This window comes from Lolium rigidum, chromosome 7 (genome assembly GCF_022539505.1).
Source record: "Lolium rigidum isolate FL_2022 chromosome 7, APGP_CSIRO_Lrig_0.1, whole genome shotgun sequence".
Lineage (NCBI taxonomy): Eukaryota > Viridiplantae > Streptophyta > Magnoliopsida > Poales > Poaceae > Lolium > Lolium rigidum.
Genome location: NC_061514.1, coordinates 104,093,252 through 104,112,761, shown reverse-complemented (window position 1 = coordinate 104,112,761; position 19,510 = coordinate 104,093,252). Strand labels below are relative to the sequence as shown.

General features: G+C 45.3%; 1 protein-coding gene across 1 annotated transcript; it reads left to right on the top strand.

Annotated features, from left to right (window-relative positions):
* Positions 1–15,387: 15,387 nt before the first annotated feature.
* Positions 15,388–19,159, top strand: LOC124674656 (endoglucanase 12). Its single transcript, XM_047210701.1, has 4 exons — positions 15,388–15,990; positions 16,691–16,998; positions 17,639–18,409; positions 18,506–19,159. The coding sequence occupies exons 1-4, from the start codon at positions 15,615–15,617 to the stop codon at positions 18,917–18,919; spliced, it is 1,869 nt and encodes a 622-aa protein (XP_047066657.1). The 5' UTR covers positions 15,388–15,614; the 3' UTR covers positions 18,920–19,159.
* Positions 19,160–19,510: the final 351 nt, after the last annotated feature.

Below are 19,510 nucleotides of genomic sequence, written 5' to 3'. Positions count from 1 at the left end.
ACTTTGTTGAATATCATGTGAGTTGCTATGCATGTTCGTCTTGTCTGAAGTAAGAGAGATCTACCACCTTCATGGTTGGAGCATGCATATTGTTAGAGAAGAACTTTGGGCCGCTAACTAAAGCCATGATTCATGGTGGAAGTTTCGAGTCTTGGACATATATCCTCAATCTCATATGAGAATAATAATTGTTGCTACATGCTTATGCATTAAAGAGGAGTCCATTATCTCGTTGTCCATGTTGTCCCGGTATGGATGTCTAAGTTGAGAATAATCAAAAGCGAGAAATCCAAAATGCGAGCTTTCTCCTTAGACCTTTGTACATGCGACATGGAGGTACCCCATTGTGACACTTGGTTAAAACATGTGCATTGCAAAGATCCGGTAGTCCAAGCTAATTAGGACAAGGTGCGGGCACTATTAGTATACTATGCATGAGGCTTGCAACTTGTAAGATATAACTTTCATAACTCATATGCTTTATTACTACCGTTGACAAAATTGTTTCATGTTTTCAAAACAAAAGCTCTAGCACAAATATAGCAATCGATGCTTTCCTCTTTGAAGGACCATTCTTTTTACTTTTATGTTGAGTCGGTTCACCTATCTCTCTCCACCTCAAGAAGCAAACACTTGTGTGAAGCTGTGCATTGATTCCTACATACTTGCATATTGTACTTGTTATATTACTCTATGTTGACAATTATCCATGAGATATACATGTTACAAGTTGAAAGCAACCGCTGAAACTTAATCTTCCTTTGTGTTGCTTCAATACCGTTACTTTGATTTATTGCTTTATGAGTTAACTCTTATGCAAGACTTATTGATGCTTGTCTTGAAGTACTATTCATGAAAAGTCTTTGCTTTATGATTCACTTGTTTACTCATGTCATTACCATTGTTATGATCACTGCATTCATTACATATGTTTACAAATAGTATGATCAAGGTTATGATGGCATGTCACTTCAGAAATTATCTTTGTTATCGTTTTACCTGCTCGGGACGAGCGAGAACTAAGCTTGGGGATGCTTGATACGTCTCCGACGTATCGATAATTTCTTATGTTCCATGCCATATTATTGATGATACCTACATGTTTTATGCACACTTTATGTCATATTCGTGCATTTTACGGAACTAACCTATTAACAAGATGCCGAAGTGCCGATTCTTGTTTTCTGCTGTTTTTGGTTTCGAAATCCTAGTAACGAAATATTCTCGGAATTGGACGAAATCAAGTCCCGGGGGCCTATTTTGCCACGAACCTTCCGGAAGACCGAAGTGCATACGAAGTGGGGCCACGAGGTGGCGACACCACAAGGCGGCGCGGCCAAGGAGGGGCCCGCGCCGCCCTATGGTGTGGACCCCTCGTCGGCCCTCCGACTCCGCCCTTCCGCCTACTTAAAGCCTCCGTCGCGAAACCCCGATGCGAAAAACCACGATACGGAAAACCTTCCGGAGACGCCGCCGCCGCCGATCCCATCTCGGGGGATTACGGAGATCTCCTCCGGCACCCTGCCGGAGAGGGGATTCATCTCCCGGAGGACTCTACACCGCCATGGTCGCCTCCGGAGTGATGAGTGAGTAGTTCACCCCTGGACTATGGGTCCATAGCGGTAGCTAGATGGTTGTCTTCTCCTCATTGTGCTTCATTGTTGGATCTTGTGAGCTGCCTAACATGATCAAGATCATCTATCCGTAATACTCTATGTTGTGTTTGTCGGGATCCGATGGATAGAGAATACCATGTTATGTTAATTATCAAGTTATTGCATATGTGTTGTTTATGATCTTGCATGCTCTCCGTTATTAGTAGAGGCTCTGGCCAAGTTGATGCTAGTAACTCCAAGAGGGAGTATTTATGCTCGATAGTGGGTTCATGCACGCATTGACACCGGGACGAGTGACGGAAAGTTCTAAGGTTGTGTTGTGCTTGTTGCCACTAGGGATAAAACATTGATGCTATGTCCGAGGATGTAGTTATTGATTACATTACGCACCATACTTAATGCAATTGTCTGTTGCTTTGCAACTTAATACTGGAAGGGGTTCGGACGATAACCTGAAGGTGGACTTTTTAGGCATAGATGCAGTTGGATGGCGGTCTATGTACTTTATCGTAATGCCCAATTAAATCTCACTATACTTATCATGACATGTATGTGCATTGTTATGCTCTCTCTATTTGTCAATTGCCCGACTGTAATTTGTTCACCCAACATGCTTTTATCTTATGGGAGAGACACCTCTAGTGAACTGTGGACCCCGGTCCATTCTTTTATACTTGAAATACAAATCTGCTTGCAATACTTGTTTTTACTGTTTTCTCTCGCAAACAATCATCTTCCACACAATACGGTTAATCCTTTGTTACGGCAAGCCGGTGAGATTGACAACCTCACCTGTTTCGTTGGGGCAAAGTACTTTGGTTGTGTTGTGCAGGTTCCACGTTGGCGCCGGGATCTCTGGTGTTGCGCCGCACTACATCCCGCCGCCATCAACGTTCAACGTGCTTCTTGGCTCCTCCTGGTTCGATAAACCTTGGTTTCTTTCTGAGGGAAAACTTGCTGCTGTGCGCATCATACCTTCCTCTTGGGGTTCCCCAACGAACGTGTGAAATACACGCCATCAGCCCCACGCGACGCGGCCCCACACGTCAGCACGAAACGGTCAACTAAACGAGAATCCTTCCGTCTGAGCTCCTTCTGCGGGTTTCAGACAAGGACCTGGAGAAAACTGAGAAAAAATTAAGGAGCCGGGAAAAACTGAGTACAACTAAGGACCCGAGGGCATGGAAATAGAAACCCAAAAAAACAAATGCTCAAATTTATGTGGGACCTTGGGTTTTATGCGATTTTTTTGTGTCAACTCTCCATGATCCGGGACCAAACGTAATCTGCATGCACCGATGATATAGAGGTTGGGTATCTACCATTTTCGAAAAAATGATTATAGTTCAAATTGTGTATATGTGTAAGGTTGATATGGCTAAAACCTATTATTATTTGGACGAGAATTTTTTAAAGATTTTTTTTGTTTTTGTGTGTGTGTGTGTTTTCTAGGCAGAGTGAACTATATATTGTGCCAATTTCGCAAATTATCTCCTTTAGTGGGCAACTGCTAGTTTTTCTCATCTACCCAGGGTAATTGCCACAGTGATCCTTTATCTCTATACTTGTTTATGTGATTATGTCTGTGACTAATGTATTGTCTCTCCTTTTGAATTGCGCTGGCGGCCGCACAGAGGGGAGGATTTGGCGGTGGGGTGGCGACGCGCGAGGGGAAGTTTCTTGGCGGGTTTTCTTAGCGCGTGGGTGGAGCGATGCCATGCGCTGCAGCCAGAGCGCAAAGTATAGCACTCAGGATAGTGCAAAATAGCCCGTGCCCAATTTTTTTTGCAGCGCCGCGCCGTTTACAGTGCCTGCTGGAGAAACGTGTTCTGACTCCGGCATTGCATATCGGCAGTTAATATAGTGCGCGGCCGATATGGCGCGCCTGTTGGAGATTCTCTAATCTGCTGTTTAGATCCGGCCTTGAAAAAACAATATTTTTTGGGTGTGCCCACCATTTTTTCATGTGTTTGAACTAACTAGTGTGGCTCTGAAACTGCGAATGAAAGTTTAGAGGATCGAGATTTGGGCATTCCGGTTATCAAGGGGCTTATTAAGGGCTAGAAAGTTTCAAAGCATATACTACATTTTGAAGTGCCTCACTGACAAGACCGAAAAATATCGTTTAAGGAGATTTTAATCAAATCATTTTTGTAGACTGTTCCAACATATGTTATGGGTGTGTTTGAATTTCTTGCTTGCATTTGGTGATGACATTACCCATATGATTTGAGAGTTTAGATAGAAGGGTGAAAATGGTGGAGGAATATATGTTTATATATCGGTTATCCTGAAATAAAACAATTGGATCGAAAGGACAATGGGCATTGGCTTTCGTCATCTCACGTCACCTGTGAAAATTAAGTATTGTTCGGACGCCTTCTCGCGAATGTGTCTTTCTTCATAGTACATCACTGAGTTGTTAATGTAATTTAGCATGGTCCTTAGTTATTAAAGCAAGTTGATATTTGGAGATCTTTTATTGGAGAAAATGTACATGTTTTGTGTTTGCCGATTAGATCTCTTGTAATTCATGTATTAATGTCTACGAAAAGTAAATCTCTCCCATATGTGTTTATAATTTTTCGTTACCTAGGCCCAAAGTATGGAGTGAGGTTCTCATGAATGACCCCTCTGTTGTGCATGAAACTTCATGGCTTTGGCATTCGAAAAAATATTTCCTTCTATGTTCATGTTGGGCATAGACATAATATATTGTATATAGAATATAATGATCAGTGTTATGGTGGATAATGGGAGTAGGAAATTTTGGGTTCTCATTTCACATTATAGTGTCCCTCAGATGTCGACAGTTTTGCTTGGCGAGTTGCCATTGATAGTTTTGGCGGAGAACTTAAGTAGAGTAAGTTACTATTTGGATGCCCTTACTTGTTTCGTTTTGTGTTCATGTGGATAGTTTTCATGATCCTATCGTGTGCACTAATGCATACACCCTACATACTGCTCTTAGAGGTGTGTGGGGTTTTACCGAACAACGTGGTCTTTATCAACTCTTTATGAGACTGATTTATTCTTTTCATTTTTTCAAGATTTTATTTCCTATTTTCTTACCCACATTTTGTTACTTTTATATTTATTTTTATTACTTTTCTATTTTCACTTTCCTATATTTCCCAATTTTATTCTTCCTAGCTTCAAAATACATGAATATTGTTTGATCATATTACCTGATGTCTATGAGAATATTTTTAGTCAATTATGAAATCTATTATATACATAACTTAATTTATAAAATATATAAACAATATTTCTTTAATTATATGGACACTAATTTAGAAATGCACCGACAATTTATTCAGCACAGAAGAACAATTCATGTAAACCTATGTATAACACGAATTGAATAAATATAATATCTATTAAGTTAGAAACTATACAAGATATTTTTGAAATATTTTCGCTAAAGTGGTTCCTCTACAATGTTAAATTTAAACTCTGAAATTTAATAAAAAACTATAGCTGCGTTAATGGTGGCATGAAATTTGGGGAGCCCCTATACATCGCTAGCGATCCAGACGCGCCGCGCCGCTCATGGCGTTTTCCAGATGGGCCTGGCCCAACACGACGACCACGTGACGCAGCTGTGCACCAGCTCAACTTGAAGTTGTGTAGCATGCTCGTTAGCTCGCTGCGTAGATTCCAGCTAGAGAAGTTGCATAGATATTCAGGGCAAGGTGAGGTTAACGTGCATATGCATGCACGTTTCATCCAGGGACATTTCCAGTTTTCAAAATTAAACATTTTCTATTTTTGGAAAGTCATCATTTTAAATCAGAACATATTCTAAATTTGAATTTTTTTAAAATTTGAACAAATTTTGAAACGAACATTTGTAAAACTACACTGTATTTAAAATCTAATTTTTTAATTTTGGACTAATTTAAATTTTAAACAAATTTTGATTTGAACAATTAAAAATCTGAACAAAATTTAAAAAGTTCAAATCTCAAAAAAGTTTAATTTTGAAAAATGTTCACACTGAAAATATGTTCAAACTTTCAAAAAATTTAAAAGTTCAAAAGTAAAAAATTTCAGAAAAAAACTGAACGAAAAACAGGTGAAAACCGACAAAACCGGAAGAAATCTCGTATATAAGGGAAAACCATATCGAACCAACCGAGTCATGTACGCGCGCTTGAGGCAGGATAAAATGGGCCTGGCCTAGCAACAGTTTTCTTCAGGCGGGAGCTATCCTAACACCCGCAATAAGCGGCGAATAGGATTTGCCCAAAATTTGGCCCACGTGTGACAACCTTCAGGCGTCAAGGCCGTCCAACTGGATCCAGTCCACTAGCATATTCCCTGATTGGGCCTTTCACATCCGGGCCGAGCTACGTTGCGGACCATTTCTTTTCCTGATGATGCTCAGAAAAAAAGAGTTTCCCTGATGCGTCTCTCCTGGTTAGTATGGAGTATCAAAGTTTTCCTGAAAAAAGGAGGAGGTTAATAATTCATAAAAATGGGATTCTATCTCTCAAAAATAAAAGTATGATTCTTAAAACCCATCTTCCTATCATCTTAATTTCTTAATAAACATGAAGAAAAGTAAAGACCCATCTAAGTAACGATTTCCATGGCAGAGCAGGATGAACCTCGACCCAAACGACGCAAACCAGCGTCTTCCTATACACTACTGAGATGACCTGTAGAGTTTGGATGGTGCGCCGCTTCAGTGCCCACTAATTCCATAATCTAATTGCCAAAAGATAATGCACAATCTTGATCTCCCAGGGAGGGCGTCGGCTGGAACGGCAGTTCTGGTGGCACTGTCGGTGGGGTGAACAAAATTCTCTTCATGCAACATATGCTTGCCCATCTTGGCGGATCTGTCGGTGTCTGAATTTCTTATGGGTCTAACAACTCGACAGACAGGAGATTAGTTTTCTGCAAACCTGGCCAGTGGCATGTCCCTTTCTCCCACTTCTTCCATGGCGCCCATTAACAAATCACGAATTGTATATTCGCGCTAACCAACGCCGCTAGCTCACTTGGTCGTCAGATCATATTGATTAGAGAGAGCTTAAACTTTACACTCACAACTCCTCTGCAGCAATCACCACTACCCTAGAGCTTCTCCACTCGACAAAATTGCTTGCTTCTTGATGCAAACCATTTGTTTTGTTGCTTCAGAAATAGTTTTGCTTCTGAATTTCAGGAGCCCACACACGTCGATCGCGTGTCTTGAAGCTGCAGCTTCCATTTATTTTGTTGCTTAAAAAATAGGATTGCTTCTGAATTTTAGATGTTTTCAGGCCTGCCGCCTGTCATCTGAATTCCGGTGAAAAATCGCTGTACTTCGATCGAGACGTCGCCGACGTACCCAGCTGCAACATCAGAGGAGCGAGCTGAGGATACGCACACACATCTATAGGATCTACCATTAATCATAAAGTGTTCAACGATTCGTACATAATTGATGCCAACCCCTTGCCAGGCTGAGCGTGCGTACAATTTGGACTAAACAAAACGGATCGATGATGAGGCAGGAAGAAGCCACCGCTAGCTAGCTAGCTCGCGCGCTCCATGTGTAGTCCGTCTTTGACTAGGGAGCCAGGAGCGACCGACACTCCTCACACATGGTTGTTGAGATTGCAATTTTCTGCTAACAAATGGAACACATAATTCTCTGCTAGTACTTATTTTGTGAGACGAAATCCCTTTGAATTAGCTCAGAGAAGTAAGATGTTGATTGTCAAACGGAACAGTTTCCACTAGCTAGGTCACTTCTTCACTAGTTAACACAAACCTAGGTATTTCCCCGCCAAAAGATGATTTAATATTAATCACAGGCCTATCGAACGGATGGATGGGGACGGATGTCTTGCATGCATTTCAATGTTGGCAACAGGAAAAAGGAACAATGAAAACACTGGTAGAGATATGATATGGCAATTGATACCTCTTGCCTTGTTAATAAGGATCACAAATATAAGGATTTATTTCATATGAATCAAAGTTTATGTTTCTTAAAATTTTCATTCCACTACAAAGGAGGAATAATGTCCTAAGCGGCGATGCCACGTAGAAGATATGCACTAGCGGGTAGAGACAAACACGTGGGCGAAAGTCTTAGGTTCTCCTTGCAGACGGTGGTGACGTTGCGCATGGGCGGGCCTATGTGTATTCATGAGTATGCAGGTGAATACCCAAAATATTTGTCAAAATTTTCAAATAATATGGTACAGCTATCAATTATTGTTACACTGTATAAAATCCAGTCCAAAAATTGACAAGTATGGGTTGTTGTTCTGCTGGCTTGAGGAAGTTGGCTTATATTAGCACGTCTTGTGCTCAACTCCTGCTTTCCTCACATTTTTTTTTCAATTTTATTTGTATTTTTTAATTTTGAATACCCATTTTTCTCAGATGGCCGTGGCCACTTGCCCTGTTCGGCGAAGTCTTCGCCTCGTGTCGACTGGCAGGTGCCTGGCATGCTGCTCTATCGTCCGATTGCCCTTGCATGCTGGTGGGTCGACGTCCTCGAGCCTAGACGAAAGGGGAAATGGTTCCCCTTTACAGCGGCAGCGATGATGGACTGGCGAGCGAGTGTCCATGCCATGGTGGTCATGTTCATCCGCAGGGGTGGGCTTTGTCGTCTTGTATCGTTTCCTCTTCAGTGCGTCTTCTTCATGCAGCTTCGTTCTGGTGTAGTGGTTGTTATTATGTTGTTGGTGATCTCGGTAAAGCTCCCTGGCGTCTTTGGTGGGTGCTCCCTTGATAGTCTAGCTCTCGTTGTGTTCTTGGGGGGACTCCTTCGCCTCCCGATGATGCGGTGCCCTTCGATACTGGGTGAGGAAGAAGGGGTCCCTTTCTAGAAGTGGAGACGGTGGGGTTTTTTATCTTGTTCTATCCAGTGAGAGTTGACGACACACTTCGGTGGCCTCCCCAATCTCGTTGCTTGCCTGGAGCTGTTCTCGGCGCCTAGCTGTGGTTCAGGTGTCTCAAGTTATGCTCTTTTTTGATATGTGGTTTGCGTGTGTAGCACTTTCCCTTGAGTTGTATGTCAGCTCGTTTGTACTTGCCTTTGGTGGCTTTATTAATTTAAAGCTAAGCTAAGGTCTTATTTTTTTAAAAAGAAAAATACGACATGGTCCCTTAAACAATGTTGTCCTTGTGTCTTGATCTTGATAAAAAAATTAGTGGAGTTCAAGAAATACATTATTATCAAGTGCAAGCTTATGGATGGATAAAAGATTCTTAGATGCACTAGAAACATGAAGAACATTGTTGAGGTTCAAATAATTATGTGGGGTGGACAATATTGAATGTCCGATATGACTTATAGGCATACCAACTTATCAGTAGTGTGGACCGATCACACCCCTTGTACTTGTCATGAGTAGAGAGCTTTTCAGCTCTCTCATGATGTGGTCCGTAGCACTCATGCCGGAGTACCAGTTGATGTCAACTCCATAGGAGGCAGCTTGGGCGCCCTTCTCATCACGATCACCATCATCATCAAAATCATCTTGATAGAGCCACCAGCTGTCACTCTTCGGATGTCCATGGATTTTGCATATTTGGCATGTGAGATCAGCAAGGCAAGTCTGTGTCCATGGCGACACCCTTGTCCACCATCATCTCGACGCTTATCACGACGAAGACCACCATATTGCAGGGGGACGCCCCTGTCTACCACCATCGCCGCCATCACCACCATCATGGTGATGCCCTTGTCCACCACCATCGCAGAGGTCAGCATCATTCTGGTCATCGTGGTGACCACGGTCACCATATCGTCGCATTCAATGAAACGGCCACGGTCATTGGCTACACGAGAGCAGTTACCATGACCACGGCGCACGACATTGGTCGACGATCAAAATGATCATGTGTCCTGGGCCGTTTCAGCAAGCATGTCCCTGGCGCATGCCATGGGCACAAAGCTGGACAACAGATCATCGAGGGTGGCAGGATTAGCGTTGACAGGGGACACTGGTGTGTTGTAGGATCCATCGAGGTCATTGAGGATATACACCTCCATCTCATCTTCTCCATCAACCTTGCCAGTGGTAGCGGTCTTGGAGCAAAACCCCTTCATCTTCGAAAAGAACTGAGCAACAACTAGTTCATTCTTCTTCGTTTTGCTGAGAGCTCCCCTCTGATGCGAGATATTTGACCGGAACTGGGAGGAGAACATGTTGGTGATGACAACCCAAACCTCAACATTGGACTCGAACCCAATGTCTCGTGCAATGATTTCCGACGATATATAGGGAATTCAGAAGAAACTTCATCACCGTCTGATCCCGTGAAATCCAGGTAATGTTTGAGCAGGCCGAGGAGCTAGGCACCACACATGACGGGGAACACGAGGGTCTTCCAGAAGAGGAAATTCCCTCGAGTTATATTTTGGGAGGGACGGCACCCCAGAGCAGCGCCCAAGGCACTTATTGTCGAGGAGGACGTCACGGGGTGCGGGGAAGGATTTGATCGTAGGGTTTTGGTTGTAGATGATTTTGGCGATGGCTAGGTCATGGAAGAGGGTGCTCCGGTACACTGTCAAAGCAGGCGGAAAACAATGCCCTCTCGGACTCGTGGTACATGTTAATATAGGGTGAGAAGAACCCCCACCGTGTCGGTACGTACATGTATACCGTATAGAGTAGTGTACTACAATATACCTATTCGATACTATGATACATGTGGTTGTTTAACACATGCTAGAGTGCTAGATCCACACATGCACGCACGACAAACACACCTCACACTGAGCACTGTTGATTGATTGATGCTAAATCACGCTGGGACACAAGCGAAAGAGGTTTGATATTTCGTTCCCAATCACACACATATATATTTCCATATGCATATGCATCATGAATCACAAGCAACACATAAAGCCTACCGAGCAGGATACCCCACCACCACTCCGTCCCTCCCTGTGCATCCAGTGTCTGGAGCAGAATATGCCCACCAAACAACACACATGGGAAGCAAGCAATTGATATTGTTTTACTCTCCGATCGATCGAACTTTCTTCACTTGCGATCTGTTCGGTTCTGGAATGGAATGGAACGGAACCGTTCCGCACCTGGGACTCATTCTAGTGTTCGGTTTTGCAGTGGAATGGAACACACTCGTTCCCCAGCAGGGAATATTCTCGCGAGATGCGGAATACACCCGTCCCTCCAATTTGGCCGGACGAGGTGGAACGGCTCCTTCTTAGCGCTAATCTCTCTCTCCCCTCGCATAACCTCTCTCTCTCCAACGTCTCCCTCCCCGACACGACCGGCCGCCCCTATCCAACGAGCTAGCAAGTCAACATCGGCCCGGGCTCCTCCGTGCTCGCCGCCCTCGCGCGGGATCCGAGCGGGATCCGAGCGCGGCTAGGACCGGCGACGGCGGCCATGGCCGGGCCGAGGCACGGCACGGCCTGCAGCGAGCTGCGGCCACGGCCGGGCCGGGCGCGAGCACGACCTGCAGCAGGCTGCGGCCATGGCCGGAGGGCGGCGGCGGCCACGGCCGGGCCGAGCACGGCACGGCCTGCAGCGGCGGCGGCCACGACCGGGCCAGGCGCAGCACGACCTGCAGCGGCGGCGGCCATGGCCAGAGGGCGGCGGCGGCCACGGCCGGGCCAGGTGCAGCACGGCGAGCAGCGGCCTCGCCAGCAGCGGCGGCGGCCATGGACGGGCGATTTGGCCCCTTTCCTCTCTAGTTGAATTGCCAATTCCAAATTAGTTAGGACTAATCCTCAATTTTGGGAACCATTCCATTCTATCTCTTTTTATGGAACCGTGACATTCCAGATTATTGAAATGGAATGGTTATGTTCCACAACCGAACACACCCTAGAGGTCTAGAGATCGATCCAGCGACGCGACGTTCGCGGGGGAGGAGGGCCAGTCTGGGAACACCGTCGGTAGTAAAGTACTACAGCCGACGACAGGTTGCTTGACACCGAGGTGCTCGAAGGGCGAACCAGTCTCTACCGGACAGATCCCGATGACGGCGATTGAAGGGCGTAGCAATGGGTACGCAGCGTGCACGCATAACTCGTGTGCGCACGAGAAGGAAGAGTGGTTGCTGAAAGAAAAAAAGAGAAATAATAGTGGTTGCTACGTTCACGTACGTGCATGGATCAGCATGGTCCATGAATGGATCTTCCCAGGTATACGGTTCATGCTGCCGTGCATGCACACCTATAAAATGTGGATGCACCTATGATCATTTTCAACAAACATAGACAAGATGTATGCATTTGATCATACTACTAATCTTTGGAACATTGATGGAAATAATATAGTACGTACTTTCTACTTGCAAAAAATTAATACTGACACATGCTAAAATCTCATCTCATCTCGGACCGAATTTTTGGCAATGGGTGCTATGCACCCTATAAATTCCAAAATTCGTGGTAATTTTTAATATTGCAAAAAATTCTAAATCCTCCTGAAAACAAAAGATGATCAAGTATTGTACTCATATAAAAATGTTTGGGCTCAAAATGATTCCCATGGTATCATGGGCAAAAATGATAAATTTATGACGAATATAGCGTGAATAGTACATGGATGTAGGGCTTCTTCGATTTTGTCTTTTTTGCCCAGGATACCATGGCAATTATTTCGAGCCCAAATATTTTTATACGAGTACAATACTTATTACCTTTAGTTCCCAAAAGGATTCGGATTTTTTTGCCTTTCTTTTGAATTACTAATTTTGTTTAGAATGTCAATGGTGCTTGGTACCTGTGAGCATGGATGTATTTTCCATCTCTCCTTGCACTATAACCCTAAATGGACAAGAATAGCTCCAACTACCTTGGGTCCATACATCTAACATTGGTTCATTAATAAATTGGAAAAAAGACATGGGACAGAAAGCAGCATTTTTAGTTGGGATCGACCCGCGATGAATATAGTGCAGTACATTCATGTGATCTCTAATCTCTTGATTTCCAAATCAGCCATATTAGATATGCATTTTCTACTCTCTATCCTATGGTAGGATATAAAACCATTTATATTTTGTACATTGCCAACATGACATTGATGGCCCCTGGGAATATTTCTTCCCTAGTGTTACTGCTTGACTCTCGCGCCACAGTTTGATTTCGTTCATTGACTACCTTTTCCCCCCAACCTTCCTATGCTTACTTGTTCTCGTCGCCCTATCTTCTCAACTAGTATGACTCTATGCCCCATCCCTCGAGCTTCTTTTGGTTGTATTTTTCCTCCATTTTTTTGGTGTCCGGAAGGTCCTTGAAATAGCAAAATACGAAAAAGGCGCCTCTCGGGATTAAATTCTAAAGCAAGGTTTTGAGGAAAATCCTGTAAATCATCTAAAAATGGATAAATAATGCAAGAACAACGCAAATAACATTATCAATGTAAATGAATGAACTAAACATATACTATCATGTCAAATAGATGTAACAAATGCACGTATCAACATTCATGATCTATGATATCTCCATGTATGTGTTCTCTAGAAAAGAACTAGTTGTATCCCACATTGATAGTAGTGGAAGAAGATTTAGGTGATTTCGGCCCGTGGTTTCCCCCCTCAATTTGACATGTTTTACACGTAAAAGTTACCTAACATCTAGTACAAATTGGTCCTCGTTGTGATTCTCAGAAATACATGGATTATGGCCACAACCGTTTGAAAACGGTTGCACATGAGATTTGTTCAAACAATGAAGCTGAGGGCTAAATAATAAAACTACATGTTGATGTATAGGCATTACATGTTGCCTACATTTCGATGGTTGATTCAAACCTTATGTGATCGCTGATATGTAAACGCTTCGAATTACAACAACGAAATAAATATGGTTATATGCATCAATTGATGCAGAGGGCGGGTCTTACCCTTTTGTGACAAACTATACTATGTATTTTCTGCCCATTATCCCATGCTAGGATACTATTAAACCATTTATGTATTTCTACATTGCCAACATGACCTTGACAATACCTAGGAATGTTTCTTACATGGTGTTACTAGACTCTCGCTACACAATTTGATTTGGTTCATCAGTATCCTTTCTTTCCCGGACATCTTATCTGTTGTTGTTCGCATCGCCCTATATTATCAAGTATAGCTCTAAGCCACCCCCCTCGACTTTCTTTTGGTTTTTTTCTAACCTAGATCTAGAGAAACTGGTCCTCGGTGTGATGTTTCTCATGTACTTTGATCAAGACTCAATGGTACACACTTCTTCCTATCAAGCTTGGGAAATTTCTGCGATTTCATTAAATAGAGCATATACAACTGAAAGTTTTTCCAAACTTTTTGAGGTTTCCATTATAGGTATGAGGTCTTGGAGATGCTTTTGAAGGTGACTCAAGCTAAATTCTAAGACCTAACCAATGCCGTCAAACAGTAATCATCGGATACATTTTTGATAACTAGCCATTCAAGGGGTGGATTTCTTGGAGGCACTTGAGCCGATTGAAACACACAAAATGAGAACCCCCACCCCCCCTCTCTGAGGCTAAAAAAACTCATGTTGCATAATGCTTATAAGACATTATGCTCGTGTGCATTGCACGTCATCTACAAATGAAAATGAAAACAATGGTATACAAATCTAGTATTTCTTGGTCATCTCATGCCGCTATTGCCCATGTACATGTACAAAATACATGTTGATTGAAATAAATTAAGATAGCAGAATTGGGTTCTTATTATTAAAAAAACCACTGTAGGGGCTTCCCCTACCGTATTCCTTTCACACAAAAAAAATAAGATAAAGTATGATGGATACATCTCATACGATAGAGTTAATTATTTTCCATTTCTTTTCAAGAGATCGCCTCTTATTTAAGAGAAGACATGAATTATTTTTACGTTACCATGTACTCCCGCCGGTTGGAAAAAATCGACGCGGTGGCAGGGCATATGCAGCGTATGGTAGGCATACTCCGGCGTCAATTAAAGTAGGCCGGAGGTAGTATATGTAATATGTTGGCATTGCTAATAAAGCACCATTGTATATGTTTCATTATATGTATTGATTGAAATTAATCAAGACATGTACCTTCAGATGCGCGGTAGAAAAATTCAGTTGTCAAGGAGAAAAATGAATGGTGGGGATCATTTTGTTGGTGGCCGTAGCAGTGTAGCACAAGCGTGGTACATGGGTGGAGCAAAAGGTAACAAAGGAAGGAGACCGCAACCACACTTCGTTTCCCTCCCTTCCGGAAATGCATCTGTGCGTATGAAATGGGGCCAAAACGAAATCACAACCGTTGCATGCCAAATGGATGGTCATCAGTGGGGTCCCCATATGTGCCCACTCATATGAGAAGATTCCCTTCTCTAAATGCACTACTAATTGAAAAACGAGCACAACTTTCACGTAACAAATGCAAACTCGTTTTTAATTGCATATTTGACTTCCTGACGATGAACTCTTCGAAATGAATCTAATATTTAATATTTAAAAATATATTTCGTGAACTGGATCTATAGAGTCCTCTATTATTTACGCACGTAGTCCATATGACAGAGTTCATGTAGTCCTCGCGAAATGACGTCGCTGGATTTATAAAGTCCTTGTTAATTATTTAGATGGTACATGCAGTACTGCCAAGAGTACTATTGATTTACACACATGACAGCTGTAGATTCTCTTTTTTATGTGGGGTCATGCTGAACCAAATCTCGAGAAACATGAGTAATAGCAACGGTTGTGATATCAACTTCGCCCCATTTCGCATGCACCATCTACGGGTCGCCTCCCTTCCCCAGTCCCCACACGGCGCGACGGTGACACACCTCCTTCCGCAGCTGCCCAAGTCAACCGCTCCCCTCCCCTCCCCTTCAAAACTCCACACCCCAGCCACAGCTAGCTCCACAACCTCCCTCCCTTCTTCCCGGTTCCTCACCCGCACTCCTTCCCCAGCGGGCGTCCGGCACCGTTCATGCACTGATCGACCGGCCGATTGCACCCGCGCGCGCGCGAGAGCCAACCAGCCAAGAGCCTAGCTCGCCGGCCATCGGCAGCTAGCTAAGCCGGCCACGATGCATTCCCAGAACCACTGGGGCGGGTCGTTCGAGATCGCCGACGGGGCGGAGGACGACCACAGCCGCAACATGGACATCGACCGCGGCGCGCTGCAGCACCAGCAGCACCACCAGCTGGACGAGACGCAGCAGAGCTGGCTGCTCGGCCCGCCGGAGGCCAAGAAGAAGGACAAGTACCTCGACCTCGGATGCGTCGTCGTCAAGCGCAAGCTGCTCTGGTGGATGCTCTGGGCCGTCCTCGGCGCATTCGTCCTCATCGGAGTCCCCATCATCATCGCCAAGTCCATACCCAAGAAGAAGCCGCACGCGCCGCCGCCCGACAAGTACACCGAGGCCGTCCACAAGGCCCTCCTCTTCTTCAACGCCCAGAAATGTAAGTAGTGCTTTCTTCTCAACTCCCCCCATTCTATGATACTATTCAGTAGTAATTCATCGTCAATTCTCTGATCGATCGGTAGTAGAAAGCTTTGAGATCTGCCTTTTTGGTTCTGAAGTGTGTCTGAACTCTGAACTTGAGGATTTGCTTAGGGATCTGAGCGAATACGTTTGCATTGAATTTTCTACTAGTTTTGATCACAATTACACCTCGATGCCAAGCAAAAAGGGGAAAGGGGTCTCATTGATGGGCAACCTGTCTCAACTCTCATCGGGAGCTGGGGACAGCTGCGTATGTATGACTGCAACCCTCAACCCCACAATTGGAATGTTCTGCCGTGTTCACAGTCCCTACTCTCCCCACTCCATAATTTGCACAAAGTAACAAGCTCATACTCAGACCAGAGAAATCTGCCCAAATCAAGGTAGGCATCTTGGCACGTTCGCGCACATGTAGGCCAGCCAGTTGATCCGTTCTTTAGGGTAGCCCAGCACATGGCCGTAGCTGCCTATGATCTGTACTCTCTGGATCTTGCCAGGCACAAAGTAGTGTCTGCAAATGTAGATCTCGATCTCGCCAGAAATTCAGAGCACTGTTCCATTCGTTCTGTTCATTTAGCTCAGATTTGCTAATTGGAAAATTCAGTTCATTGTTCATTGATCTCACAAACATTTTGCTCATCTCTTTGCCGTGGCAGCCGGCAAGCTCCCCAAGAACAACGGCATCCCGTGGCGCGGGAACTCCGGCATGAACGACGGCTCCACCCTGGCGGACGTGAAGGGCGGGCTGGTCGGCGGCTACTACGACGCCGGCGACAACATCAAGTTCCACTTCCCGCTGGCCTTCTCCATGACCATGCTGAGCTGGTCGGTGGTGGAGTACAGCGAGAGGTACAAGGCCATGGGGGAGTATGACCACGTGAGGGAGCTCATCAAGTGGGGCACCGACTATCTGCTCCTCACCTTCAACTCCTCCAGCAACACCATCAACCACGTCTACAGTCAGGTGAGCTCTCCCGATCAGCCAGTCGACCTCAACAGTTGAAAATTGCAGCGTGAAAACATCTTGAAGAGCTTTCAGAATGATCTATACTTTTGGGATGGTGCTCTGTTTTAAAAACGTAAAATCAGTTAAAAAGAGTTAGAAAATGCAGAGCTTTAGTTAAAGTGGGTGCTTTTGATCCGTCGATTTGAAAAGGTAAAGGAAGAGGGAATAGAATGTGATGTGCAATAATGCAAACTGCGTGCGTGTTCCACTTCTACCACAACATGCACCGAACAGCCTTTTTTTTTTCTCTCTTTCAGAAATAGTGATGGGCACGCGGCACATCTAACAACCTTTGACTCTTATCGCATCAGCTGAATTTGTAGACTAGGGCTCTAAACCCAATCGTGTACATGTGCTTGACTAGACATGCCATGTTACTCCAGCTCTCCAAGCAAACACTAGTATACTCACTACACTGTCAAATGCCACTGGCACACTAGCTGTTCCATCTTTTGGTTGTCATGATCTGATCTTAAGATGTTTTCAATCTTCTGTTTCATACTTTGTCACAATCATAAAGCAAAAACAAAAACATTTAAAATGTGTGAAGAGAGAGTAGCATCATCATCTGACTGGCAAGTGCCACTCCTGCGTGCAGGTTGGTACGGCGAAGATCAACGGCAGCACGCCGGACGACCACTACTGCTGGAACCGGCCGGAGGACATGTCGTACCCTCGCCCCGTCCAGTCCGCCAGCTCGGCCCCCGACCTGGGAGGCGAGATCGCCGCCGCCCTCGCCTCCGCCTCCATCGTGTTCCGTGACAACGCGGCCTACTCCAAGAAGCTCGTCCACGGCGCCGCCACCATCTACAAGTTCGCGCGCGACTCCGGCAAGCGTACGCCCTACTCCCGGGGCAACGACAACATCCAGTACTACTACAACTCGACGAGCTACTGGGACGAGTACCTGTGGAGCGCGTCCTGGATGTACTACGCCACGGGGAACACCAGCTACATCAGCTTCGCCACCGACCCTCGCCTCCCCAAGAACGCCAAGGCATACATGGGCATCCTCGACTTCTCCGTCTTCAGCTGGGACAACAAGCTCCCCGGCGCCACGCTGCTGCTCTCCAGGCTGCGCATGTTCCTCAATCCGGGATACCCCTACGAGGAGTCGCTCATGGGGTACCACAACGTCACCAGCATGAACATGTGCATGTACTTCCCCAAGTTCGCCGCCTTCAACTTCACCAAGGGCGGCCTCGCACAGTTCAACCACGGCCAGGGGCAGGCGCTGCAGTACGCCGCCGCCAACTCCTTCCTCGCCGCGCTCTACGCCGACTACATGGAGGCTGTCAACGTCCCCGGATGGTACTGCGGCCCCAACTTCATGACCGTCGACGACCTCCGCTCCTTTGCCAAGTCTCAGGTAATTCATCGATCATCTACTAGCCAGACAGCTACTCAATGAATTTGCTTATCGATCAAAGAATGCATTTTGATTCGTGTGCCTTGTGTCGAGCAGCTCAACTACATTCTTGGGGATAATCCGATGAAGATGAGCTACGTGGTCGGGTACGGCAAGAAATACCCGAAGAGGCTGCACCACCGCGGCGCGTCGACGCCCAAGAACGGCATCAAGTACTCCTGCACCGGCGGGAACAAGTGGCGCGACGCCAAGGGCAGCGACCCGCACGTGCTCACGGGCGCCATGGTCGGCGGGCCGGACAAGAACGACAAGTTCAAGGACGCCAGGATCAGCTACGCGCAGAACGAGCCCACGCTCGTGGGCAACGCCGGGCTCGTGGCCGCGCTGGTGGCAATCACGCAGAGCGGCCGGGGCACGGGCGTCGGCGCCGTCGACAAGAACACCATGTTCTCGGCCGTGCCGCCCATGTTCCCCACCGCCCCGCCACCACCGGCTTCGTGGAAGCCGTGAGAGAGATCTGGATCTGATCCACCGAGTTTTACGCGGAGGTTGAGCAGATCGATCCAAGGGGTTTTCTCCTATAGGGCTCGGTTGGTGGTAGTGCAATTTTCTGGTGATCATGTAAAATTCTTTTGTATTATACACACGTTAACCGTGGCGCGCGATACGACGGTGGCATGCCTCACACGCATGGCCTGTACTCCTGTAGATGTTTCTTGTGCACAACTGGGTATGAACAATTAATGGATACGCGTTTATTCCCAAGAAATGAGTTGAGTAATGGATACGGGTTCACAGTATCGGTGTGGTCACGTACAACCTGGTTTTTTTTTTCTAAGCCAGTATTTCCGAATCTTGACGGTAACCAGTTTTCTTGATACCCAAGGTATAAGAAAATACCGGCGGGTAGTTTACTGAAATTTATGTACTCAAATTTAAAGATTTCTAATAAATTTTGTATTTTATTAAAAAAATCGCATAATATTTCGATCGGTATTTCCTGCCCAGCGGTACTTTTTAGATAACAGGATAAAAAACCTTGCGTACGAGTACAACTCACCAATCCAGCTATCGTGCATGTCAACACACATGGCTTGTTTG

Coding starts and splice junctions, on each gene's coding strand:
- LOC124674656 (XM_047210701.1), top strand. CDS start 15,615: ATGCATTCCCAGAACCACTGGGGCGGGTCGTTCGAGATCGCCGACGGG. Junction 15,991..16,690: donor CTTCTTCAACGCCCAGAAAT/GTAAGTAGTGCT, acceptor TTGCCGTGGCAG/CCGGCAAGCTCCCCAAGAAC. Junction 16,999..17,638: donor TCAACCACGTCTACAGTCAG/GTGAGCTCTCCC, acceptor TCCTGCGTGCAG/GTTGGTACGGCGAAGATCAA.